Genomic DNA, 27,670 nt, shown 5'->3' on the forward strand with positions numbered 1-27,670 from the left:
AAGCTTCCAACGGAAGCTTCACAACACAAAACACTCTCTCTCCTCACTCCATAGTCTCGGCCGAACCTCTCAAGGAAGAAGGAAGAAAAGCTTCACTCCATCTCACTTCATCTTGCTTCCATTTCCTTCACAAATCACCACCCAACTCACATGTCACTTGGAGATTAACTTGAGCTTGGAGGAAGGCTTCATCTTGGGGAATTTCTTGGAAGTTTAGTGGTGAAAAATTCTGGTTTCTACAAGGGTTAGAGGTAAACCCATCAACTCCTCTAATCTCTCCATTTAATACAAGATTTACTTTTCAAGGATTTGAACCCTAAGCATGAAACTAGGTAAAGGACTCAAGGAAATCTATTTTTCTTGCTTTAATTGTTAGACTAGCGGTCTTGAGGTGGCTTGAGGTGTAATTAATTATTTGTAGTTGTTTATGTGTTATTTGAGGTGAATACGGTTAGAAAGTGAAGGAAAAAAAAATCAAAGGAAGTTGGTGCATGAAGCTGGCCGAATCTGTCCAGTGAATTTCGTGCATGCATTTCGAATTTTTATTGATTGTTTGGCTGTAAAATTGGTTGATATATGTTGTATATTGTGTGTAGAAATTGTCTACCAAAAATCATTTGATTTGGTTGAACAAAACTTGAATTTTCGAAATTGGAAGAAATCTGGAAATGGGTTCTGGCTGTCCGAACAGTAACTCTTTGATCGAACATATCTCTTTGTACAAAAGTCAAAATCGAGTGCTGCTTGTGGCATTTGAAACTAGACAATTGTAGATTTCTAATGGTATAAAATTCACCTTCTAGTTTGAACTGAGTGAGCCGTAGTGATTCGGCAAAATTTGCTGTCCTGTTCTGACTGTCTATCCGAGAGAAAGGTAGAAGCTACATCTTGTGGCTCTGTTTTCTCCCACTTGTGAACTGATTTGAAAATGACTTGTTCTGATGAAAGGTAGTGTTTTAAATCTAGTTTCCAACTACTCCAACCATTCTCAATTTCAAGTTGTATTGAGTGAGATATGGTTCAATTTCCAAACTATGACAAAGCTGGAAATCTGGAAATCTTTCTCTTCTTGCTAGCCGAATGGTTAGGTTTGATTTGGGACATTTTGTTTCAAAAATTTTGGTGTCAATTACCTACCGATTGCTTATTAGATGTTCATAGGACCTTGGTTTCAAAAATGAATTGAATTTAGACTGATTTCATGGTACAAAATGTTTGAAAAGGAAAGAAAAGCAAGAGGATAGATTTGCTTTGAGAATTTCCTAAACTTTGGTAGTTTTTTAAACTGCCTTTCCACTTGAGTTTTTTGAGTGAAATTTGATAGATAAGTAATTCTTACATAGAAGTTTAAGTGTACCAAATTTGGTGTTATTCTAAGACCATTTCGATACCCAAATGATGTTCCAAAGTTTGTTTTTCAAATCTGGAAAATTCCTGATCAGTGTTCAAATTTCAGCGGACTTTAAGCTACTATATCTTTACGCTCAAAACTCTGAATTTGGTTCCATTTGTCCTGTTTGAAACTTTGTTTGGAACTCATATTGTGTTACAAATTTCAAAGGCTAGCTCACTTTCTGTGAATTTTGCCAAAATTCCAAAGATTGCCAAAAAACGTGACTGAAACTGCCTTGCTTGTTCAGAACAGCCACTTTGAGTTGAAAATTGAATGCCTTCTGTTTAGAATTTTGGAAAAGTATCTTCCAGGAACTTTTAGTACTTTGAACCTAGTTTCTAATGGTATAAAGTTTTCCATTTTGGACATGCCAAACTCAAGATTCGATTTTCCAAAGATTATCGTGCAAAGCTGAAATTTCCCGAGTTCTTATGAAAATGAGTTTTGAGAACTCGTTACTCTTTCTTGATATTGATCGATCATTTTAAACTCGATTTCATGAAGGAAATCAGTTTTTCTCGTGTTATTAAACCCTCACTTTGAATCTCAATCTTCGAGATATTGAGGCTTTTTGAGACATTGTTTTTATTTGAAAACGAACGTACATTCTTCCTTGTTTGGCAAGGAGTTTGTAAGTATTTATGGCCAATAGATAATTGTTATGTTTCCAGGTGCTCAAGAGGATCTTGAAGAGAATTCCGGAGCCGAACATTAAAGATATTTTGCACTTACTCCCTTATTGTGATTTGGTGAGTGTCAAGTGCATGACTTGTTGCAATTATGTGAATTACTTCTTATGGATTGAATGATTGATAATTATTGAGTTGAGTGTGTACGTTATTACACTCGTTCTCTTTTAACTGATTGTATAACTGAATTGCTCATGACTGAATTGTAATTGATTGACTGGATGTTGTTTGGAGTGAATCTCTTCGACCTATAACTAAACTGGGGGACGCTCAAATCTCAATTGGCCGACCTTGTAACTCGAGTCAGCAAGAGCTTGGTCGAGAAGCTCGGTGAATCATGAGATAACTGCAAGCTTGATCTATTAAGAGATCTCGCTTGGCCTACTAGAGTAGTAGTGTCTTTTATAGAAGTGCGGGCCCAGGCCCGAGCCCGAGGCAGTTGAAATGGTGGATAGAATTGTGAATAAAGTGGAGTTCTACGGACTTAATGCCGACTCGGTTGACGGAGTGTCATCGCGGGGAGGTATTTGATCGAGTCTTGGCAAAGTAAGTGGAACCCAACTCCTGAGAGCTCCTGTATCTTCATTGAATGTGTTTAATTGAAAATTGTGAATTGCTTGAACGTTACAGCTTTACTTCTCGTTTAAATGCTATTGCTACTTGAACTATGTATTTGCATGTTTCCTTGGCCTTACTGAGCATTAGCTCATTCCATTAGATTTGTTTTTTTTTAGCAGGAGTTGAGATGGAAAGAGTTATAGAGAAGCCGACTTGAGGCACTTTTGATTAGGGTTTTTGAATGTATTTGACTAGACATCTTTTGGAAATTGTATATTTTGGGAAAGTGGTTGTATTTTGAAACTTGTGATGTAATGTTGAATATTCATGTATGGAAATGACTTCTTGTCTTTATTTCGACTTTCGTTTAGTTGTTATCCTTTAAGTTTGAACTAGAATTGTACTGAGTCCTGACAAGAGTTAGGCAGGCGTTCCGCCGATACCCTTTGGTTCGCCTTAGGGAGAAGTGGGGGCGTCACAATTTTATACATTTTTTTTTTGTGTTTTTTTATATAGTGTAAGTGAGAGGTTTTAGGCCTACCATAAAAGCCATCTTACCCACTCCTCCCATTATCAACCCATGTTTTGAATCACTACACCTAAACATTTGTTCTATGATTTTCTAAGTTTCTTTAGAATAAAAACTTTGATTAGAGCTAGTCACTTCAATTGAAATTCTAATTCTGGTATGATCATCTAACATACAGATATATTTGTGCAAATTGCATACCTATAACAACTTTAAAAGACCTTACGAATATCTATGAAGTATAAGATTATCATTTTTCCTATTAGAACACAAAATTTTAACAATCACTACAATTTGTTTTAATCTGGGCTTGCAGTCCTTTGACATCTTGTAATACTAAAATTAACTTTTTATTTCAGAAATTCATTAACTTCTTACTCAAGAGCGGGATAGCGGCTAAGTGTTAATGCTTGTGCTGCAAAAAGTATTGAAGTTAGCGTGCATACTACAGTTGATTGATACACGTTTTCCATTATTGCAGAAACTTCAGTTTTACGGACAATAATACAATACATAACAAGATTAAAAAAAAAGCAATAAAATAAATAAAATAAAATACACACTGACAATGACTAAGAACCCCGAAGACATAAAGGGAAATTATATATATTGAGTTGTATTCAAGCAGTTATTCCCATCCAAGTCTCTGCAAGAAAGAGCAATTGGGTTCCACTTGCTTTACAGATCTTAATGCATGTCAGGTCAAAAGACATGCATAATCAAGTTAAGGACCAAAAACTAACCAACTCAACTTGGGTGAATTAATCATCAGATGAAGCATAAGATGCAATAAAATTTAGTGCACCCTTTTAATTTAGAGGAAGGATCCTCTCCCTCTAGCTCTTACATGGACAAAGAATTGGCTTTGGAATTTTCAGTGGTGGTCAAAACTTACCATCTCAATCGTTAGTTCGTAAACTTTCCATCACCACGTTGGTTATATCATCTAAATTATTAATTTGTGAAATTTCTATGATGACGTATATCATGCATGCTGCAAATATTTCTATAGTTGATATCTATTAGATTTCTCTTTATTTAATGTGTTCAAACAACTCACCTGTAAACTATAAAACAAAGTCATAAATATAGCTCTGCAAGGTCGACCTGCCAAATGGCATTCTTCAGTCTAGCCATCAAAGTCACATGCCCCATGCAACAGAGAACTGTGTCATGAAGCTGCTTATAGAATTGTATAAGTTAACATGAAAAAAGAAAAGGTTATCATATACAAATAAATTTTGGCACGAATTATAAGAAGTAAATAATCGGATCCCAGTCCTGATTTTTGTAGTGAGAAGATCACATGAAAAAATTTTAAGCAACAGTAGAAATCCACGCACCATTCCTAACCTATCCGATCCACTATTTCGTCCAAGTTGCTCCAAGGCCACCACCGTTTCAAGTTGCAACACCTCATTGCTCTAAAGGGGGCCACTCCAATTCCTCCAACACATGCCGGAAAAATTTCCTCAAGTTCTTAATCTATGGAAACCTCTTGATTGTTCTTATTGCAAGAGACTCGGAGAATTATATTTCTAAGAATTTACCAAAATTATATGATTCATATTTTCATATAATTTTGACGCCAAAAGTGTAGCCGTAGAAACTTCTAAAATTCCCCCCTCCCCCCAACAAGTGCTATCACATGCTTTCCTTTCCTTTCCAGGATTCATTTACCACCCTTCTCTTTTCTATTAATTTTTAGTTTCAAAAATCATTATTAGTGAAATTTCCAAACAATTTTCTTCTAGATCAAACTTGGTATTCTCCAAAAAAAAAAATATTGAAATTTACTTGAATGAATAACTACTTTTCTAAAGTAAAATCTCTTCACTGGTATTCGATAAATAGCCTCAATAATCATTAAAAAGGCATTCAACTTTGAGAAGTTATTGTAGTCTTTAAATTTTATGGCGAGAGTATTGTGGGAAAGAAAATCTAATGCACTAATCTACTAATTCAAAAAAAAAACTAAGGAAATTTACCTGAATAAGAACTACTTTACTAAAGTAATTTCTCATCATTGGTATTATATAAATAGCCTCAATAACCATTAAAGAGGCATTCAACTTTGAGAAGTTATTGTAGTCATTAAATTTTATGGTGAGGATACTATGAAAAAGAAGATCTAATGCACTAATCCACTAATTCAAACTCGTGCTTTCAATATAGTATAGATAGATATAGGTTATGAGCCTACATTCCATAGACCAAAAATTATATGCAATTCCTAAGGATGGCTTTCTTCTAGGAAGCAATCCAAGACCAAAATCCCTCTATTTGATTTTGTCTAGTAGAGATTGAAAAATATAAGAAGTTTAAAAAATTGCAGCGGGTTAAACATGCAGATGAACAATGCTCGTATACATATATTAATATCAACATTTTTTAGTTTAGTTTCTAAACATGTAATTTTCGTAGTTAAATTGTTTCACTAAGAATTTTTAATGCACCGGAATTGCATGTCCTACATCACAATAAAAGATTTTTCAGAATGTATGCTTAACCCTTTATCCCTTTCTAAATCTTAGCTCGACAAAAATCAGGGACAAAGTCAAGAGTTAGCCAGATTAGCCTTAAAAAAAATGAGTTGAGTTTGAGTTTGACTAGGATAAAATTTCTAGCGCATGCACTAACTGATTAGCATTTATTTTACCTATTTTTAGTTATGTTTTAGGGTAAGTTTTTGGTGTGTTTTAAGTTAAAATGTAAAAATTGAATTCCTTTATAAGTTACTTTTCATACAAGTAGTATTTCTTAATCAAAACATGCACAAGTGTGGGTTAATATGCAAATTTGCATTATTTTTGTCCGTTTTGGTATCTTTTGAATTAATTCAAATTAAAAAGATTTTTACAGTTTTGACACACTTTAGTATTTTAGATATATCTTCAGTTACAAGTATCAGATTGAGGTGATTCTTAAGTCATTTTGAAGCTAAGACATAGCTCTACAATTTTTGTAAGACATCGAAATCCATTTCACTAATTTTCCTGGTCAAAAAGTCGAAATACAGTTTGAAAAATATCTGTCAAAAACTGAAATAGAGCAGAGACTAGTCAGAGCTATTTTGATTATTTCTCAACCTACAGAGTTCCAAATGAGATGATTCTTAATGAATTGGAAAGCTAACTCAAAAAACAACAACTTTCATGCTTTGTACAAGAGTTAATTAAGCTTCCATCATCAAGAAAATTGCAATTAAAGTTGGTCCAAAAATAGAACAAGATTGAGATTTGAGCAGAAAGTTCAAAACTGTATGACATGAAGATCCATGAGACAATCCGCAAGGTAGGTATACCTTGCGGATCCACCTCGTGAATCCCTGAGCAACTTTTGCAAATTGATTATCCAATTTGTACTCGTTTCACACTGCTTTGTGGACCACTTTTTCTGATAAAATCCGGTTGGATCCGACTAAATTTGAGTTGGAAAAGTGAAGAACAATTTTATGACCACAATATGAATACATTTTCTCATCCAAAAACATCTATAAATACCTCTTATATCTCATTTATTTGATCATCTTGAAATATTTTTTAGCAATCCTTTATTATCTTTTAGCATCTTGTAGTGTGAAGCAGAGTAGAAATAGAAGAAGTTTAACTCTAGTTTCATATTGAGAGTTTCTTTCTTAGATTAAGAGCTTGTGAAAATACTCTTGTACCAAGATTATTTGAGAAATCAACTTGTGAAGTAATTTAAGGATTCAAGTTTCAAAACATTGAATAAGAATTCTGATAGGGAGAAACATCTCGAGAGAGTCTATCAAAAAACCCAATATGTAAATTAGAAACCCAACTTTGACCCATAAACTTAAACCGTTAGGTCTCGGACCTTTACTTACATATTAATCGCTCTTTCTCTATCTCTCGGATCAATGTGGGACATAACTCTTTACTTATGAACCAAGCAAATCTCCTTCTTCATGAGTAACCCCTTACATTAAACCCAAATTTACAAGCTCTTTTTTGATTCCACCTTATCACCTAAAGTCACCTCTTCTTTCAATCATGGACCCACTCTTCTTCAACATTTAAATTGCATTCTGGACCCTTACCAACTTTTGACTCCTTGATCTAATACCCCCCGGATTCCTTGCTAAACCCATACTGCAGTTAGTCCAACACTAGCCAAACTCATTAGAACTTTGGCATTTCGGTCCACCATCAAGAAAAGAATTTTCGCCGGTTCAACTCCTAGAAGAATCCACTTGCCCATGAATAGTCCAATCTCGCACCCTGAATCTCTGATACCAATTTGATAGGGAGAAACATCTCAAGAAAGTTCACCAAAGAGACCAATATGTAAGTTAAAAACCCAACTCTAATCCAAAAACTTAACTCGTTAGGTCTCGGACCTTTACTTGTATATTAACCACTCTTTCTATATCTCTTGGACTAATATGGGATATAATCCTTTACTCATGAACCTAACAAATTCTTCTTCCTAAATTTTGTCTCTTGTTCTCATTTGTCATACTTTGTTGCAAGTTTGTTCCATGTTTAAATGTTCTTAATATGATATCTTGCTAAACTTTTTTCATATCTTAGGATACAAATGAACTTGTTATAGTTTTGATTTGAAATAGTTAGGGTATGATTATGCTTTTTCATGATTTGTTAGTTTGAGAACTTATACTTATGTTTTATAGTTGTTTGGGCATCAACTATGAATGATTTAAATATTTGTTGAGCAACGAGAGTTGCTTTCAAATGGATCTAAATTCTTAAACATTAGTCTTATTTTCACGAACGTAGTGAATAAAAATGGTTTGATTCATATAATCATTTTATTGAGTGTATTTAACTTGTTTCTTATCTTTTCTCCGTGGACATAAGTGAAGGATGATTCAAGGAATTAAAGAAATTGGCGAAAGCAATTTTTAGAGAAATTAGTCAAGGCAATTTTGCTTAACAATGTCCATTGGCGAAAGTAAGGACATACATTTGGAAGATATTTGTTGACATTCATGGAAGCATAAGTATAATCATCTTAATTAACTTTTAATCTTGACATAACAAGATATTCTAATCCCTAGGACTCTCTCACTTAATTTTTAAATAATTCTAATCTAATTGGTCTTTATTTTTATTTATTTTCTTGCAACATACCGCCTAAATGGTTAGTTTTACCACCTGATGGTCGATTTTATATTTATTGCTTATGTATTATGGTTGATTGTACTATCTAAGCTAACATATTTTATGACCGGTTGTACCGCCTAAACTAACATTTTTTATGACCGGTTTTACCATCTAGTTAACTTTCCTTATTTCTACTTCTTTAATTCTGATTAACTAGATAATAAAGTAAGTAATTAAACTCAAATGATTATCACATTCTAAGTTTCTATGGAATTGATACCTATTTTTCCTATAGTCAAGAAATGAACCGTACACTTGTGAAAATAGGATAATAAAATTTTAAAATTTGTAATGTGTAATAAGACCCTATCACTAACTATTCAAGTGAGTTTGGACTTTGGAGTTTTGTAATTTTAACCAGTCTAGAGCGTGTCTATGTATGGCAGACATTGAGCCCACCAGCACAAACCATTTAGCGATGAAATTTCTTTTCTCGAATCTTTTGGTTACTTTCTTGGATCTATTGCTGTAAGAAGCAAAGGACCATCATGGTAAGCTCCCTTTAAATCCCACCAAGGGTGCATTATTGAAATGGCCCAATAATTGCATTATTGCTTCAGACTTTTGGGCATAGACCTAGTCAATCTGAGATGATAATGAGCTGGCCACCACAAAAATGAACAATAAATGGATACATTGATATTAGAAAAGGACATCTTTTGTTTTGCGGTCTCCAATGCTTTACTTTTGTCAAGTCTTTTACACTTTTCATTTTCTGCATTGTCTTTTCTTTATTGATTCCTACTTTTTTGCAAATGCTCCTTTGCAAGTCTCTCTACTCGCCGAAAGAAAGCAGAGACAATTACCAAACAACGAATGAGTGTAATTCTTTTTCAATGCCAGTCCGGAGAGTGAATTCAAGCTATTCTTTTTCAGGATTAGATAATGAGAAATTGAATTTCAGCTTTCTTTTTAAATTTTTTCCTTTTTTGATGGAATTGAATTCCATCTTAGACAACTAATTTACATATCTTGATCTTTAGTAGGCATTTGGATTCTGATTTTCTACTCGTACTCGTAGTAAGATGAATCAAATTTTCTAATGAAAGATAAAATAATATACGATTTTATCTTAGGTTGGAAAATTAAATACATTTTCCTATGAGAGTAGGATTAGAAAATCAGATGCCAATTGTCACATGTGACTCCTTATCTCTTTCATTTGGATTATTTAGCTTCAAGGAGTTAAATGAACCAGCAGAACATGTCTTGATTTAGTGGTTAAGTTTGGAACTTCACAATTTAAAGGTTTGGGTTCAAATTAAGCTCCCTTTCTCTCTCCCCATTTCTTAAATTTCATTCCTTCTCTTTTGGGAAAAAAATGCTAAATGAGCCCCATTTAGCCATCTTCTGTGGGATGCAAATCTATTACTTCGTAAAATGAAGTTCAAAGAACTCTGGGATGCAAATCTATTGCTTCTTGAACTCTGGTTCAAAGAAAATGAGCTACCAAAGTAAAATGGAAATTTTGGTGACTATGAATTTTAGAAGGGTTTTTCATGTAAATCACGTGTTTGGTGGAATATTAAATAGCAGAGATTTTATCTACAATTGACAATGTTTCCTTTTTTTTGTAATTTCAAAAGTACTCAAAAGATTTTCTTTTGATTCAAGAGATAAATGAATCACTTGTAATCCCAAGACTGTGTGCATATTTTCAACCAACTGCTTCTTCTATTTGCTAGATGTTGTTAAAGTGAGCTATCACGAAATAGAGAGAAAAAATCTCAAATTTGACAATCCAATTTAAAAGAAAAAACTCAAATTTAATAAAAGTTATAGATGAATTAGAGAAAACTGTCACTAGAAATCCCTAGGAAAGAGCACTAAGAAACCTAAGAAGAAAAAAAACTCTTACCAACAAATCTTGGGAGAAAAGAAACTTTCATTAAGAAAATCTTAGGGGAGATTTATCACAAACACAAAAAAGAAAGCTAGGAAAAGCTTTTGTACAAACACAAAGAAGAAAGAGAAAAAGACTTAGGAGAAATGGAGACCAAGAAAGGGACCAGAGAAGAAGTTCTGTTTGCAAGAGAGGTAAAAAAATTTAGACAAAAAGGGGAGAATTTAAATTTAGATGGAAGAAGAAAATGTTTTCGCTCCTCTCCCCTTGACAATGTTTCCTTTTGACATATTTTTAGTCAATAAAGGGTAAAATGCTATTTCTACACCAGACACTCAGTTTTGACAACGATGTAGACCTCAATAGTTTTTTTTTTTAATTAATTAACTTGAGAAAATTTTGGTTCTTTTGGAAAGAAAATATGAAATTAGTAATAATACCTACGGATGTGTTTCGTTCTATATAGGAATTTGAGTAATTGAATGTTTTTTCATTTGATTTAATTAACCCATAATTCCAGTTCCATAAAGTATCCAAATCCAAATAGTAGAATTCAAGTCTAATCCTCCTAAAGAATTAAACATTACGCAAATGGATTTATAGTTCTACACATACCATACGTCAAAGTAGCAAAAAACCCCAGATTTAGATTTTCAGAACAACTGGTATTTAATAAGACCTCTCAAGTAAAATGCTATTAAATAGCTAGAATAGCTTTCCAATTTATTTACTTTTCAGATGCTTCAAAGGACGTACTAGATCAAAATCATTAAAATGACCTGCAACCCATTGATGGTAAAACAGTTATAATGTATTGTTAAATAGTTGAGGTTGTTGGTTAAAAAGATTTATTGTTAAAACTATTTAACAATACCTGTCTCAAGATATAATGTATTGTTAAAACTGTTTAACAATACATTATATTTAACAATACATCCTTCGTCCTCAACTATTTAACAGTACGTTATATCTTTTTTTTTTTTTTTTTTTGTGTGGAGTGGGGGGCTTAAAGAACAATTTGTTGTATCTTGAGTGTCAAGCTCTCAGCGCTACCAGCTAATGGTAGCTAATGCAAATAGGGATTCGGGTCTGTTGTTCCAGGTCCAACCGGTTTGTGCAGTGAGTGATCCAAGATCGAGCGAATAAGCTCTGGCTCAATTAGAGTCGTTTATTTCAAAATTAATGAATTTTGAAATGAATGACCTAGATCAAATCGAGTCTCGTTGGCCTAATCTTGGGCCACTCACATTATGATGTCTATACCTGGCAATTGGACGAATTGGACGGATTAATATTAGATTTTCATTTAAATGAGTTATATTCAATCCGCTCAACTTAAATTTGGGTTAATTTTGGATTGGTTATATTGGGTCATCACAAAACCATGACCCAAATATGACCCAATATATTAATTTAATAGATTTTGATACATAAACTCTCTCAAATACATTTTCACATACAACAAAAAAATTTCACACACATAAACACATTTTTATATAGATAGACATATTTTCACACACTAAAACATTCACGATACAAACACACACTTACTTCTTAAATTCATTTAAAATACATTAGTGTGTTTGGATAGTAAATTATTTGAGATAATTTTGTGAAAAAAATACTGTAACATTTTTTTGATGTGATGTATGTGACATAGAATGGTGATTGAAAAATGTGTAGATGATACAAGCAAATCGGTGTGTGTAAATAAGGTGAAAATAATATGCATTTCAAACACATTATTTTTACGCATACAAACACACTAAAATACATTTTAATATACTTGTACAAATGCATGCACGTACTAACTGTTTAAACTCTAAAAAGGTTAGTGAAATTGTTAAAAATCTCATCTCAGGAGAGGTTTATGGAATTACGCCATATAAAAACGATGGCAAATTGCACCAAAAGCAGCAGCATAGCCTGCTTCCATACATTGACCACTTCCAAACTTTGAAATTTTGTTTCATTTTTACCCTTTTTTTTAAGAATATACGAGACCAATTCCCCCGCAATGGCAGTAGTACTTCGTAAAAACAGGAAACGAGTAGACATTAATTAATTGTTTGGCTACGAAATACTAGATTTAGCAACTAACAAACAAATAATAAGAAACTAAATTTAAATTCTATAGGTCTACAACTTCCTAATGACCTTCATTGAGCAAAAAAATTAATTTGTTTTTTTTTTAACTTAAGTTGGGTAATTGGTGCCCAATACAAATACTCAAACCGCCCAAAATATATGTGGGCTTTTATTACCCAACCCAAATTTGACCCAACACCCAATTTATCCAACCCAATCTCTCAAATTAGTAGATGGGTTGGGTGGGTTATTGGGTTTTGGGTATAATTGCCAGCTCTAATGATGCTGATCGCACAACCTCCAATTCCGCAAATAGGAACTTGAGACAGGTATTTTTCTGTATAACTCGCACCTATTATGGAGACACTATACCAAAATGGACCCTAAAATTTCAGTGAAAACAAATTTAGTGTCTAATTCGCATTTCTAATTTTGCCTGAGAAAAAGCAGTGACAATACTTGATTGGGAATGTTTTCAATTTCAACATTTAAGCAATCTGTAAGGAAGTAGAGAGGCCTTAATTGCGAGGCCCCTCGTCCTACATAAAAAATGTGGAAAGAAAAGGAGTTCTATAAGAATCTAGATTTGCAAATTCCATAATAACTTGGCTTAACGATTTTGAGCTCTTGATTCGCTCAAAAGTTATCTGGGCCAATCTGTGGATTCAAGATGTAACATTTGGTATTATAGTGAACCTCACCTGTTCTTTGCGGGGCTGAGTTTGGAACTAGTGATGTTATGGTCCTGATTATACAAAGGTGTACAAAAAGTTAAGTATTATGTAGGATTAAATGCCACGTTCAGCTCTTTATAGGACCCAAAGTTCTAGGGGTGAATATGAGGACCCTCGTCTCACATCGAAAATATGGAATAGAAAGAAATTGTACAACAATCTAGGCCTACGAGTTACTTAATAATTTGGATTAACCATTTTGAACTCATGATTCCGTTCAAAAAGTTGCTTGGGTGAACCCATGAATGTAGACCATTACATTAATATCATGGTTAAAGTTCATATTTCAAGAATTAGATGTCCCAAGTTCGAATCCGTCTTCCCGCTTTCGACTTTTTTAAAAATCAAATTTACATCACTTCCATACTATCATTTGTTGCAGTTTTAATTTGCAAACTTTTTAATAGTATTGTGAGAAATGAAAAATAATTTTTGTAGACAAATTTAATTATTTAAATTATCATTTTAACTAGCATCAATATACTAGTAAAAATTAGTCAAAATCTATCAATTGTCAATTTTTTAGTCTAAATAGAGAAATTAGGTATCATATTATTTTGATTGAATCTGGCTACCAATGTGATCAAGTATAGAAAATAAGAGAACATGTTCGTTTTTGTTGAAATTTGGGGGATTATTTTGGTGAAGTGCCAAGACTGTAAATTTCCCTTTTTTAAGAGAAAGATGAAAGTAAATGTTAGGATATTGCATAGGGTTACAACAATAGAAGAATGAGTTGAAGTTATCTTTTTCTGTTGTCGTCCAATATTTACTTGTTTTGGAAAAACTATGCAAAATTAGGACTTTTGTATTGCATTAAATTATAATTTCATCTAAAAAAGTAGAAATAAAAATTTAAACGTCAGTGCATAATGTGTAGCATTGTTTTACTCACATGTGTTAAAGGGACCACGGGCAAGACCAATTGCACTTGCAACCGTTCCTAGCAGTTTTGTACATTTTGCCTTGCAACCGTTCCTAGCAGTTTTGTACATTTTGCATACCGCGTAACTTTGTTTGCACAACATGTAACTTTAGAACAAATTTTTGTGAGCCTCACACACATTATTAAAAATGAGGTACAAGAAATTATCTGGATCGCACATTTTTTTGGATCAAATCCTGGCCGTGCACTGCTCAGGGATGGTCCTCTGCCCCATCTCTTGTGTTAAAGCTGTCTACAAAATCACTAGTTCAAATCCTCCATTACGATCACACCATTCGCATCAATATGGAGTTGACACGTTTAGTAGGTCACATGCACTAGGCGATACAAAGGGGTGGTTGACCAGTGTAACAAGGAGAGTCAGGAGGGAGGGGGAGGAGAATGCAAGTGGGGATAGGGGCTCGCGGAGGGGGTGGACAGGAAAAAGAAAATTTTTAAAATATATTAATAAAATTTTATATTTTAAAAACACCCTCTAAGGTACACTTAAGTCTTTGCCATACAAATCTATAAAAACACATCTAAAAACACCTAATTCATAAGCATCCTTAATTTTTGCTTTCAAGTTTTGTATTTCTAATTTGCACTGTATAGCATGGTTTGTCTGACATAGTGTGAGACTCCCCCTCCACATCGGAAGTGGGAAGGGAAAGGAATTAATATGAGCCTGTGTCTAGGGGTAGAGTTGAACCAAGTAGCTCGGCTCGACCTCGTGAGCTACTTGGTCAGCAGCTCGAGATTGAGCTCGGTTGACCAAGCTCGATCTCGAGCTCGAGCTGCTCGTTAGAGTTATCGAGTCGAGCTCGATTTTAGATATATGATACTTGAGAGCTCGACGAGGTCTATCAAGTTTTTTATAATATATATTTTAATTTTTATTATTGTGAAATATCAATAATATCCTTTAGTTAAAATTATATATAAAATATTAATTTTTATTACTTGAACTTGATTAGGCTTGATTGATCTCGAATAAGCTCGATTGAGCTTGATTTGAATTTATTACATTTAATTAAACTCGAGCTCGAGGTCGAATTTTAAAACCTCAACGAGCTCGAGCTCGAGCTTAGTTATTTTACTTCGAGTCGAGCTCGAGTGATACACTACTCGAGCTCGACTCGACTCGAATAGCAGACTACTCGAACTCGACTCGACAGCAGTCCTATCTATGTCTATGAACTACTAAATAACTTGGATTAATTATTTGAGTAAATATTATATACATTAATAATGTATATATTATTATGATTGAATATATGATATAGATATAATTTGAATTTTAAATTCAAATTCAAATTATATGTCATGCATTTAATGATGAAAATATATACATTATTATTATATAAAAAATTAATCCTAATTATTTTGAACCTATAGTTTTCGTTCAAAAGTTATTTGAGCCAGCATGTAGATCCAGTGTGTTACAGTTGGTACTAAAGCAAATCTGTGTAATCTCCATACAGGATAAGTTTGGGGCAATTAGTATTATGCTTCCAACGACCTAAGAAAGTGTAAGAAATTACGTGTGTGTTACGTTCGACCTCTAGAATCTACGGAATTTAGTGACACATTGGACGAGGCCACCCTAACACCTGTACAATGCACTTCGAGAGTTTATGCACAATGAGCAGACAATTTGAATCATTGTGGATTTCGCGTGGACACGAACGTCCTAAGACGGTGACCCCATCCCAGGTTAGAAGTGAGAAAAGAAAAGGAATTAATATATGAGTGTGAGCCCATGGTTACTACTATTTGATAACTCCATTCAATAATTATGTTTAATAATTTAAAATTTAATATATTCAAATATATTTAATAATAAAAAATAAAATATATGAATTAATTAAATAGTACTCCCTCCGTCCCACTTTGATAGTTTTGTTTTCCTTTTTCGTCTGTCCCAAATTATAGTCCACTTTCCTATTAAGAAATGTAGTAATCTTTCAAATTATCTAAAATACCCTTATTAAATATCTTGTTATTAATACATTGTTATTAAATACTAACCCACTACATTGAATACATTGAGCTTTTCCAATACTAACTCATTAGCTGTAACTGATATTAATTGGCACTCTTCGTGATTAGCATAAGGGTATTTTAGGAAATTATTAATCTAAATTTATGTTTCCAACCAAATTAATTACACTTTCTTAATCTGTGTGAAAAAAAAACCAAGACTAACAAAACGGGACGGAGGGAGTATTAAGTTTTCTATTTCATAATTCCATTCAATAATTATGTTTAATAATTTAGAATTTAATATATTCAAACATGTTTAATAATAAAAAATAAAATATATGAATTAATTAAATAGTATTAAGTTTTCTATGTAAACTTGCTTTCAAAAATAATTTATAAATTATTTATTTATCATTTAGTATGATATATACTCAAATATAATTTAATAAATTTAAATTTTAGATTTTTGTTTTATCAAATGCAACATGAGTATTATGGGTTGTATAAGAATTCCAAATTTAGAATTGTTTTTACAAAAATTGATTAAAGGAATTTTTAAAAAAATAAGAATTATATTCATAAAAAGGGAGAAAGTTACAGAACCTGCATCAGAGACCACAACTCCAATAAGATCCTTCATCTCATCGTTTAGCTTATCAAACTTCTCCTGTTGCAGCCTAAGAAGGATACTCAGGAATCTTACTCCCTTGAGGAGTTTTATCATTTGATCCTTCACCGTAACGAGGAAACTGGTATAGCATTCTGATATGATCACCCAGATACTTTGCTCGAGATAATCAATAAATTCAGCCACTAGACGCCTATTCTCCTTCAAAGCTAAAGTGTAGGATGATCTTGATAACTTGGAAGCTTCCAGGACATGGGTATAAATTTCTCCGACTTGGGGATCAATGGGAACAATCATCTTGTGTATTAGTTGAGAAATTTCAAATTTCGTTGCATTGCACACTTTCATATTGCATCTTTGGAACCCAAGTGTAGAAGCCAGGATTGCAACATTGACAGCTACAACTTCAATGTGAGCCAACAGATCTATCAATGGCTGACCCTCAACACCTTGTACTGTTGCAAAGCGAACGAAACTCTGCAAGAACATTAGCTTCTCTTGAAGAGTTTCTAGTACAGTTTTTAGAGCTGTATTAATTGATGCAACCTTCTTGTCACAAATACGCGCCAGATTCACTGAAATGGAATCAATGAAATACATAAGTACTTGTAGATCTCCCAGCGAGTATTTAAGCAAAAACCTGCTGACATCCAATTCCTTGATATCTGTTTCCACCAACAACCTCATATTTTTCTCAAATCTTTCGAGGTCACGTATGATTTCATTACGATCTGATGCACCATACTGCATATATCTAAAACGAACAGAGTCAAGTCCATGGGTTGACCCCCAAACCAGATCTTGAATCTTGAACGACACATTGCTAAGTTTCAAAGTGTCAAACTTAGCATCACCCCTGTCCTCCTTATCATATTCCAAACGCGTACCCTGTTTGCTCCTCCTCCTCCTCCTACACTTTCTAATAAACAGATCAAAGGTTTCCAATAGACGTATCCCTATCTTCAACTCCCTGATAGGAGAATAGTGATAGCCGATCATCTCATAAAACCACTCCAGAAAATCTGAAGCATAATCGAAGCAACTTTTGCTTGATTGATCTCGAATAAGCTCGATTGAACTTGATTTGAATTTATTACATTTAATTAAACTCGAGCTCGAGGTCGAATTTTAAAACCTCAACGAGCTCGAGCTCGAGCTTAGTTATTTTACTTCGAGTCGAGCTCGAGTGATACACTACTCGAGCTCGACTCGACTCGAATAGCAGACTACTCGAACTCGACTTGACTCGACTCGACAGCAGTCCTATCTGTGTCTATGAACTACTAAATAACTTGGATTAATTATTTGAGTAAATATTATATACATTAATAATGTATATATTATTATGATTGAATATATGATATATATATAATTTGAATTTTAAATTCAAATTCAAATTATATGTCATGCATTTAATGATGAAAATATATACACTATTATTATATAAAAAATTAATCCTAATTATTTTGAACCTATAGTTTTCGTTCAAAAGTTATTTGAGCCAGCATGTAGATCCAGTGTGTTACAGTTGGTACTAAAGCAAACCTGTGTAATCTCCGTACAGGATAAGTTTGGGGCAATTAGTATTATGCTTCCAACGACCTAAGAAAGTGTAAGAAATTACGTGTGTGTTACGTTCGACCTCTAGAATCTACGGAATTTAGTGACACATTGGACGAGGCCACCCTAACACCTGTACAATGCACTTCGAGAGTTTATGCACAATGAGCAGACAATTTGAATCATTGTGGACTTCGCGTGGACACGAACGTCCTAAGACGGTGACCCCATCCCAGGTTAGAAGTGAGAAAAGAAAAGGAATTAATATATGAGTGTGAGCCCATGGTTACTACTATTTGATAACTCCATTCAATAATTATGTTTAATAATTTAAAATTTAATATATTCAAATATATTTAATAATAAAAAATAAAATATATGAATTAATTAAATAGTACTCACTCCGTCCCACTTTGATAGTCTTGTTTTCCTTTTTCGTCTGTCCCAAATTATAGTCCACTTTCCTATTAAGAAATGTAGTAATCTTTCAAATTATCTAAAATACCCTTATTAAATATCTTGTTATTAATGCATTGTTATTAAATACTAATCCACTACATTGAATACATTGAAGTTTTCCAATACTAACTCATTAGCTGTAACTGATATTAATTGGCACTTTTCGTGATTAGCATAAGGGTATTTTAGGAAATTATTAATCTAAATTTATGTTTCCAACCAAATTAATTACACCTTCTTAATCTGTGTGAAAAAAAACCAAGACTAACAAAACGGGACGGAGGGAGTATTAAGTTTTCTATTTCATAATTCCATTCAATAATTATGTTTAATAATTTAGAATTTAATATATTCAAACATGTTTAATAATAAAAAATAAAATATATGAATTAATTAAATAGTATTAAGTTTTCTATGTAAACTTGCTTTCAAAAATAATTTATAAATTATTTATTTATCATTTAGTATGATATATACTCAAATATAATTTAATAAATTTAAATTTTAGATTTTTGTTTCATCAAATGCAACATGAGTATTATGGGTTGTATAAGAATTCCAAATTTAGAATTGTTTTTACAAAAATTGATTAAAGGAATTTAAAAAAAAAAGAATTATTCTATTCTAAAGCTGATGATCAAAATTTTACAAAGAATATCTCTAAAATGTCATATTTTGAATTAATACAATTACGTGTAAGCACGTGGGGTCGAAAAAGCATTGAACCCCACCGCCATTGCTCAAACATAATTGCCATTCATCGGTAGTAGTACCAATCTTGCAACAAATCTCTTCCACCGTAGAGAAGTCTTTCTCACATACTCTCCGTCTTTGCAAAGGAATACCCAATGGCGGATGCATTTCTTGGTGCCACTATACAGTTTCTAGAGGGGAAAGTAATAACCTTGGCTTCCCAGCAGATTAGCCTTTCTTTAGCCTTTAAGAGAGATTTGCCGAAGCTGAAGAAAACACTTACCAAGATCCAAGCTGTTTTTCGTGATGCAGAGCAAAAGAAAGTCACCCTCGAGTACGCGAAGCTTTGGCTGAAGGAACTTGAAGACGTGGCTTTTGATGCTGATAACTTGTTGGATGATCTCAATTATGAAATGATTCTACGCAAAGTTGAGATTCAGAAACAGGTGAAGAGGAAGGTATACTTCTCTTTGTCACTCTTCAATCCCATCACATCTCGTTTCAATATCGCATATAGAATTCGAACGGTCACTATGGAATTGAAAAGAATTAATGAAGAAGCAAAGGGCTTTGGCCTCCGGTCACAAAATGGAGGATTTATGAAGAACAGAGAGACTAACTCTGTTACTATTGATTCAAGCTTTGTTGGAAGAGATGATGACCTCTCGATGATAGTGACAGGGTTGACTGCTGCGAGTAAAAATGAAATAGTCCTGGTTCTTCCTATAGTTGGCATGGGCGGGATTGGTAAGATCACCTTGGCTCGAAAAGCTTTTAACGATCTAAAGATTGAAAATCATATTTTGACAAGAGAATATGGATACGTGAATTAAAAGATTTTGATGTTAATAGATTTTTTAGTTCGATTATAGAATCATTGCAAGTCTGAAAACCTGAAGCTGAGGGTCAAGAAGCCAGAGTCAAGCTGCTAAAAGAGTTATCGGATGATAAAAGGTATCTATTGGTCCTTGATAATGTGTGGAATGAGCAAGCCACACCATGGAATGATTTTCTTGGGTCTTTGAAAGGTATCAGCTCATCCAAGGGGAATTCCATTCTTCTAACCACCCGTCAGCAACAAGTGGCAGCCATGACAAGAATTTCTTCTTCTCCATGTTCTTTGAAAAAATTGCCAGATGATGAATGCTGGCTCATTCTCAAAGAAAATGCATGTGGTGTTGGGGAAGTGCCGGATGGACTGCAAGACATAGGATACGAGATTGCACAAAAATGCCAAGGTGTACCATTAGCTGCAAGTGTAGTCGGCTGGATATTGCGCAACAAGGGAAGTGATGAAAGGCTTTCAATTTTGGAGACTGGCCTTCAAAATTTAGGTGGAGATGAAAAGTTGAGCCTTCATCATCTTCCATCTCCATCGCTGAAAAAGTGCTTTGCATACTGTTCAATTTTTCCCAAAGACATTGAAATAAATAGTAGTCAGCTACTTCCAACTTTGGGCAGCAGAAAGATTTCTTCATTCAAATCCAAGAAACAATATGGAGATGGAGGAAGTTGGAGAAATGTTTTTTTTCGATTTTGTTGGAAACTAACTTGTTGCAAGATGCTGTGAGGGATGAGTACAGGAATGTTTTGAATTGCAAAATGCATGATCTTGTGCATGATTTGGCATTATCCATCTTCAATTATAAAGCCTTAAGGTTGAAAGGAACTAGAACATATTACGACGAGACCCTTTCTATTCGGTATCTTGCGACGGAGAATGGTGACGAAGAAATACCATTTCCTTTGCATGAGAGTTTCAGGTACATTACGACATTATTCTTGTCTGAAAGCAGATTAATCACTTGAGCATCTCATTTTATCAAACATTTTGAATCTAATGGAACGGATGGAAGCAGCATTTCATGATGAAAAAGATGATGGTATTTCCTGTTCTTGAGAAGTTAGAGATTAAGAATTGTACGCAATTAGCCATTGCTCCAAGTCATTTTCTGATTCTCAAGGAATTTCATGCCAAGGACATCAATCATGGATAAACCATAATAGCAAATATTTGCAGTCGAATCAGCGCTTTTACCAGTCTGTCAATTTGGAATGTCAAAGAGCTCACCAAGCTACCAAATGGGTTATTCCAAAATAATCCGAATCTTGCATTTTTCAAGTTGTACAATTGCCATGAGTTGGAGCAGTTGTTGGATTTCAGCTCTGGTGTTCAAATCCAAAATTGCCAAATAGTACCTGAGTTGAACCAATCATACAGTAATGTTGACAATATTAATTCTCAAGATCTGGTTGGTCTTAGTTCACTAGAGAAATTATATATTAGTTTATGCCCCTCCCTGAAGTCGATTTCAATCCCTAGGGGAGCCCAATACCTCATTGCCTTTCGAGAATTATGTATTCACAGCTGCAGTGGGTTAACCCATTTGTCAATCCCTAAAATATGGGGGGCTAGACTCTGAGTCCTGCTCTTCTTCATCCTCCAATGCTTGTTCTTTTCTTGAGCCATTTTGAAACTAACACATAGTTTTATATTTTGTATGAAAACATTCAACTATAGTTCACAAGTCTTCTTAGTAAAAAGGGAGGAAATATCCGTATTCTAATACTCCAATTTTATATCTTTTCTAGTAGATTTAGACCGAACACCTTCCTTCTCTATTCTAGATATACTATTGGAAATTAGTTTGTAGTATGAAAATTGATCAAGACTTGTAACATGATTTTTCTTATCATGTCTAGGAGTTTGATTCATGAATTTCCTATAAAGTTCATTGGTATTTTGACGTATCTTCTCAAGTTTATTAGTTCATTTATGGAACCACTTAATTCATGTATTTGATGTACTAAATTCATAAATGGTTATTAAGTGAAGATACATCTTCACATTGATGTGTCTTCTCACGTTCATTAGTTCATGAAACTACTCAATTAATGTATTTAAAGTACTAAATTCATGAATGGACATTAAGTGAAGATACATTGTTGTATCTTCTCAAATTTATTAGTTCATATATTTGGTGTACTCTATTCATAAATGGACACTAAATGAGATTCATGTACTTTAACTCTTGTATTGCCTATAAATAGAGGTAGTTTAACTTCTCTTGTGACAACTTATGCTGACACTATCTTAGATTTGCAAAACCAACTTCTTACATCCTTTTCTTATGAAAACTAAGCTTACACTTGCTATAGGCTAGTTTTCGTTTCCATTGTATTCTAGAGGTAATATACCATCTCAACCCGATTAGCAGGACTTGAAAATTCTCTTGAATTCTCAAAAAATTAGTTTAGTCAAGTTTTTGATATTATCCTTGTAATAACTTTGCAATAGGTTCATAGACTTGTAATTCCCACTTCTTACATCCTTTTTTTATGAAAACTAAGCTTACACTTGCTATAGATTAGTTTTCGTTTCCATTGTATCCTAGAGGTAATATACCATCTCAACCCAATTAACAGGACTTGAAAATTCTCTTGAATTCTCAAAAAATTAGTTTAGTCAAGTTTTTGATATTATTCTTGTAATAACTTTGCAGTAGGTTCCCATATTTCTCTAACACATTCGTCAATGTGACAAATGACTTAATTTCCCCCAAAGGGAATGTTGTTTCTCTTACAAGGTTAAGAGGGTTGGAAATTGGACCCTTCTCAGAAATCATGGATCTGCATTCGTTCCTAGACCTCTTCAAAACTCTCCGACCACAGCACCACTTGCCCTCCCTTTGGCATTTAAGTTTGTATGAAAACTTCAGCACGCCTCCTCCTTTGAAATTCTTGATTTAGAAGTTTTTGCAGTAAAATCATTGCCCGATTGGTTTGGGAAGCTTTCGTCACTTGTACAACTCGGGCTCGACTATTGTGAAACGCTAGAGAGTTTGCCTTCCAACCAATCAATGAGAAGCCTCGCCAAACTAAGATGGCTGCGGATTGAAGGTTGTCACCCTCTACAGGAAAGATGCAATCCAGAGAGCAGCCGCAGCAGCAACGCCCCCAATTCTGAGTGGTCCAAGATATCCCATGTTCCTGAAATCACCATTGATGGTTAGCAAATTGAAGGAATCTCTATGTAAAGTTCATGCTAATGTAAATTTCCCAATTAAAGATCCTCTGAATTCCTCTATAAGTTTCTTTCATCATTTCCTCCTCATACTCTTTCTGCTAAACAATTGATGCAAAAGATCTTGCTTGGCCCTGTGAACTTTTTTGCTGAGGTGTATGTGTGAGAGAGAGATTAATATTTTATTTTTCCGGATGACTATTCATTTGTGGTCTTTACTTGGTGTCCGGCTCTGCCAAATAACTCTTTTCCCTCCTACGTTTACTTGTGGCTGCCCAAGAACTGAGATTTTGGAGATCAGATGTAGTTCTTGCAGGATACGTTTTCGTGTTTCCTTTTTCATCACTTAAATAATGATGTGATTTATAATTTATGGCTATGTTGTGAATTGCAGCTGAAATTTTTGAAAGTTCAATTTTCTGAGCAACATGAAGTTTCTTCAAATTTGCTCATCTTGTTTTCCTTCTACCTTGCTTATGCACTTAGTAGATACATTGCATATCCAGTCCTGGTTTATATCCAGGACATCTTTAAATTCAGTTCTGGACTTTTGTTTTTCCTACTCTGACTTTTTTTTTTTAATTTTAAATTCTGTTCTGGGTTGTATCCAGGAGCGAAACTTCTAGACAAGTAAAGTCGGTTTTTGCTAAAACAAAGTACTAGAACTTGTTATCAATCAATAACATCTTGGCTTGTCTTTCAATATTCTAAAGGGAAATTACTATTACCCATGGTTTTGCATTTGACCACACCATAATGCTCCTCTTGTTCAATATTATTCACTTAACCCCCTGTAGTATTCTGTAAAGTGGAAAATAGACAGGAAAATCACCTGTAAAGCTTCCATTCATTTTTCAGTTATTAGTGCCTTAAATATCAAGAATTATCAACAAATAGTGAAGCTTGTCTTATGGTTGAACAGTCAAGTAGTGCCCTAAAGCAATTTCTTCATATATCTTCCAAATGGAACTTCTAGGTGAAATAACAGGCAATCTGGTATTTTTAATTTTACTGGGTATGCAGTGATTGAACAATGAAGTTTCATATCTTCCTTCTTGCAGCTGAATGCTGAAATTACTTGTTTTCTATAGTTAGCAAACCATAATACTTTGAGGTTGTGCATGCCTTAGTTTTGGAGTTAGTTTTTATCCCCTACTGGGCTATACTTGTCTGTTGAACTATGTTACTAGCTACGAGATTACATTCTTTTATGCTGTTAATTCTCTAATGCAACTGTCGTTTGTCAGACAGTTGCTCTAGTGCTATAGTTCTGATGAAGTCTCTGAAGACATGTGAAGTTTCCTATCTATGAATCACTATGAGCATAAGCTATTCTCCCAAGCTTCGGGGCTATTATAAGGTTGATGTAAAAGCTAGATTACATGGTTAGTATCTCAAGGTTGCATAAATTTCTCGAGTCTATCTTAAGATATTTCTTATTTTGTGTCTTTAAAACAAATCAGGGTAATGGACTCTACCTGGAGAAGGCCAAATTTTTTGATGTAGGAGAGGTAATGTTTGACGCTAAAACTATACATGAATATGTAATAGATATCATTCAGGTAGTGAATTTTTGAGGGAAAGGATCTACCCCATTGGCAATACAGTTCATGTGGATGGCAATCTCCCAGTGAAAAGGAATGTCCATGCAAATTTCTTGGAGTTATTTTTCGAACTCTGCAAAAATTCTTAAGTCCTTTAAATGGGCAAGTCAAATACCTTGATGGTACTTGCAAACAAACTAAAATTAGAAAAACAACAAACAAGTAAAAAAAAAAAAAAAGAACGTAAGGACTATTCCTATTGAAACCAGTTTTCTTATAATATTTGAGGGATCTGAACAAGATCCAAAGTCTAGATACGTCGTTTAAGATGGCTTGATCCCTTCAATGAAATTTGACTTGGGCTATACTGCAGGTGCAAAAGGTTTTCCAGTGGCGGTAACTTGAGATGCTGGGTTCCACCTAAGCTACTTGCACTCTTATGTTAGTATTAACTTCTCAAGAACTAATTCTACCATTTCATTCCTTTAAAAATCAAGCATTGATTGATGTTATTATCTTCTAAGAATTGAATTTTAATAACTCTTTTTATGCTGTACATTATTCATATTTGCTGTGCTTTGGACTCAGCAAGGCTTGGCATAAAATCAGTAACGTGGAATGAAAAACGCTGTTGACTAAGGCCTGATGGTAGCTCACTGTTTTTTGCTCACAAGACACACTATGAATAGCTAAGGCAAGGCATCTTTTCAGCAACCTTTGCTATATTATCTAAGATTATGCAATGAGGATATGGATCCCAAGATTTAGGTCTTAAATTGTCCCAGTTCAAGTCATCCTTTGCAGCTGGACAAGAAAAAGTAGGAAAACTTTTTTACTTGGGGGAATCTGTCTGGGCTCTTTCAAAAGGAAGACTCTTGCACTTTAATTCCAAAATGAGAAGGTTAAGGTACAAGTCTGTGTGAGTGCAATGCTTTCTGCATCGGTTAATTCTCATTGGGCAATTCATTGTCTGATGTCATTTCTTCATATGGTCAAAGGCAATTCTAAGTCTAGTTTGAGAGTCTACATTCACATTGGTGAGTCCCTGGAAAATATATGAGAAGGACAGATAGAGTCTCTTGAGGCTTAGAGCTCTCGCAGAAGCTGCATGAAAGATGATTCTAGCTGGCTACAGGGATTTTCACTCATGAGGTACTTCTCTTTGTGATGAAGTTATACTGATTCAAGAAAACTTATTTGATTTTCACCGCCACTTCTGATCTATTTGTGATTTCATCATATTTTCATAATCAATAGAATCAAAGAGGTCTTCATGATTGCCATGTATTTTAAACTTGTGAAATTGTGAATCCCATTGTTTACAAGGTAAATTACAAGGTAATGAACAGACAGATGGAAAAGCCAATACATGGGAAAACTCCTGGTTGGATTTTTAAGTAATCATATGTCCTTACTCTTCTAATCAAGCATATACTTCTGAATCTGCTGCTTTCATTTTTTGGAGTGTAATTATTATTGCTCTTAACCTTGTGATGATCAAAATGCCTTATCGCCTTGTTTTTCTCCATTTAGATGACAAATGCTGCAAATGAGGCTTGTCAGCCCTTTCAATGAAGGACGAGGGGCCTGGACGGTTGTCACGGCCTAGATGAGGCAGTTCACGGCCTAGATGAGGCCTCAAGAATTTGTGCGGCTCAGATCACGTCTTGTAACTCGATTTTCACGCCGTGTGGGACCCACAAAAATGTTGTTCTAATGTTACTCGCTGTTGTTCTATTGTTACACCTTGTACAGATGATGTTACATCATGTATAAATGGTGTTACACCTTCCGGAGCGGTTGTCAACCCCGCGTCCTTCAATGAAATATAGCCTGATCGAATTGAGAAGCATTCGTCTGAAGGGTTCTAAGTTGGCACATCTGAAATGCTTGAGTAGTAACTTTCCCACCAAACCATTAGAAGACTCCCTATGGGATGTGAATCTTCTTATCTGAACGGAAGATGATGTCAGGAGGGCAGCTGCCCCAACATTGAGTGGTGTAAGAGTTCAAAGCTTTTTGTACCTTGTGATTTATCATTTTTTAATTGGATACAAAGTTGTCATAATTTGCTCAAATTCTAAGGAACTCTGGTCTACAGCTGTCTCATTCCCTGTTTAACTGATCTTTAGATACAGGCTCTGAAGAGATTTCACATGGCCACTTGTACATATCATATATTTATCAGATTATCATCTGCTTCAGTTTAAATTACGCTTCAGATCACTCAACTCTGTGCTACATGCTCTGCTTGAGTATATTTCGTAGATTTGAAAAATCTATTTGGAGTTGGGACTTTGTTGGATTATATACTGGGACTGCTTACTAGAATGATTTTGACACTCATTCTCCAGTTTCCCCTCCACAATAACTTGTCTGCAATATGATCTAAATGATGATTTGGATTTGCAATATTTCAGTGTCAATTGTATTTTGTATGTTTCTCATTCAGGAGGGAATTGCTTCACATAAGTGGGGATTGCTTTCACAAGAACTAGTCATGGTCATAGAGATTGTAGATATTCCTTTTTGCTCTACTTTTTTTTTTTGGATCCCAATTCTTTTTGAAATACTAAATTCTCTCACCTCAAGTGAAATAAGAAATATATCTAGGAAAAAAGATCATTGGAAGTACCTTTTATTTTAGGATTACTCTTTTAAAGATCATTAAAGGGTCATTAGTATCACTTGAAATTAATATTGTAATCTAATCTTTATTGTGCCTTTGTTATCCCTTTGACTTGCTGAAATGGGCATGGTCACAATGAGATCTTATCTGGCTAGGAAATAGTTAAAATGTAGTATTACTAACATTTTAGTACATCTGCAAAGGCCCAAATGCTGTATATATTATTCAGCATGTGTGT

General features: G+C 34.1%; 2 protein-coding genes across 20 annotated transcripts; both read left to right on the forward strand.

Moving 5' to 3' along the window:
• Positions 1 to 19,240: 19,240 nt before the first annotated feature.
• Positions 19,241 to 27,014, forward strand: LOC113727306 (putative disease resistance protein RGA3). 19 transcript variants are annotated; one of them, XM_072075909.1, is made up of 5 exons: positions 19,241 to 25,244; positions 25,392 to 25,497; positions 25,589 to 25,710; positions 25,802 to 25,955; positions 26,337 to 27,014. In XM_072075909.1, the coding sequence occupies exon 1, from the start codon at positions 19,391 to 19,393 to the stop codon at positions 20,066 to 20,068; it is 678 nt and encodes a 225-aa protein (XP_071932010.1). In that variant the 5' UTR covers positions 19,241 to 19,390; the 3' UTR covers positions 20,069 to 25,244; positions 25,392 to 25,497; positions 25,589 to 25,710; positions 25,802 to 25,955; positions 26,337 to 27,014. The 19 variants fall into 19 exon arrangements, with proteins under 19 accessions (XP_071932010.1, XP_071932001.1, XP_071932003.1 ...); XM_072075900.1 differs by having other exon boundaries at positions 19,241 to 24,644; positions 24,723 to 24,770; positions 25,177 to 25,244; positions 25,392 to 25,955; XM_072075902.1 differs by having other exon boundaries at positions 19,241 to 24,619; positions 24,723 to 24,770; positions 25,177 to 25,244; positions 25,392 to 25,955.
• On the forward strand, positions 20,326 to 23,248 carry LOC113724351 (putative disease resistance protein RGA1). The gene is made up of 4 exons (XM_027247262.1): positions 20,326 to 20,746; positions 20,797 to 20,998; positions 21,256 to 21,487; positions 22,955 to 23,248. Exons 1-4 carry the CDS (start codon positions 20,326 to 20,328, stop codon positions 23,246 to 23,248), a joined length of 1,149 nt encoding a protein of 382 aa, XP_027103063.1.
• Positions 27,015 to 27,670: the final 656 nt, after the last annotated feature.

The sequence above is a fragment of the Coffea arabica genome, chromosome 2c (genome assembly GCF_036785885.1).
Source record: "Coffea arabica cultivar ET-39 chromosome 2c, Coffea Arabica ET-39 HiFi, whole genome shotgun sequence".
Classification (NCBI taxonomy): Eukaryota; Viridiplantae; Streptophyta; class Magnoliopsida; order Gentianales; family Rubiaceae; genus Coffea; species Coffea arabica.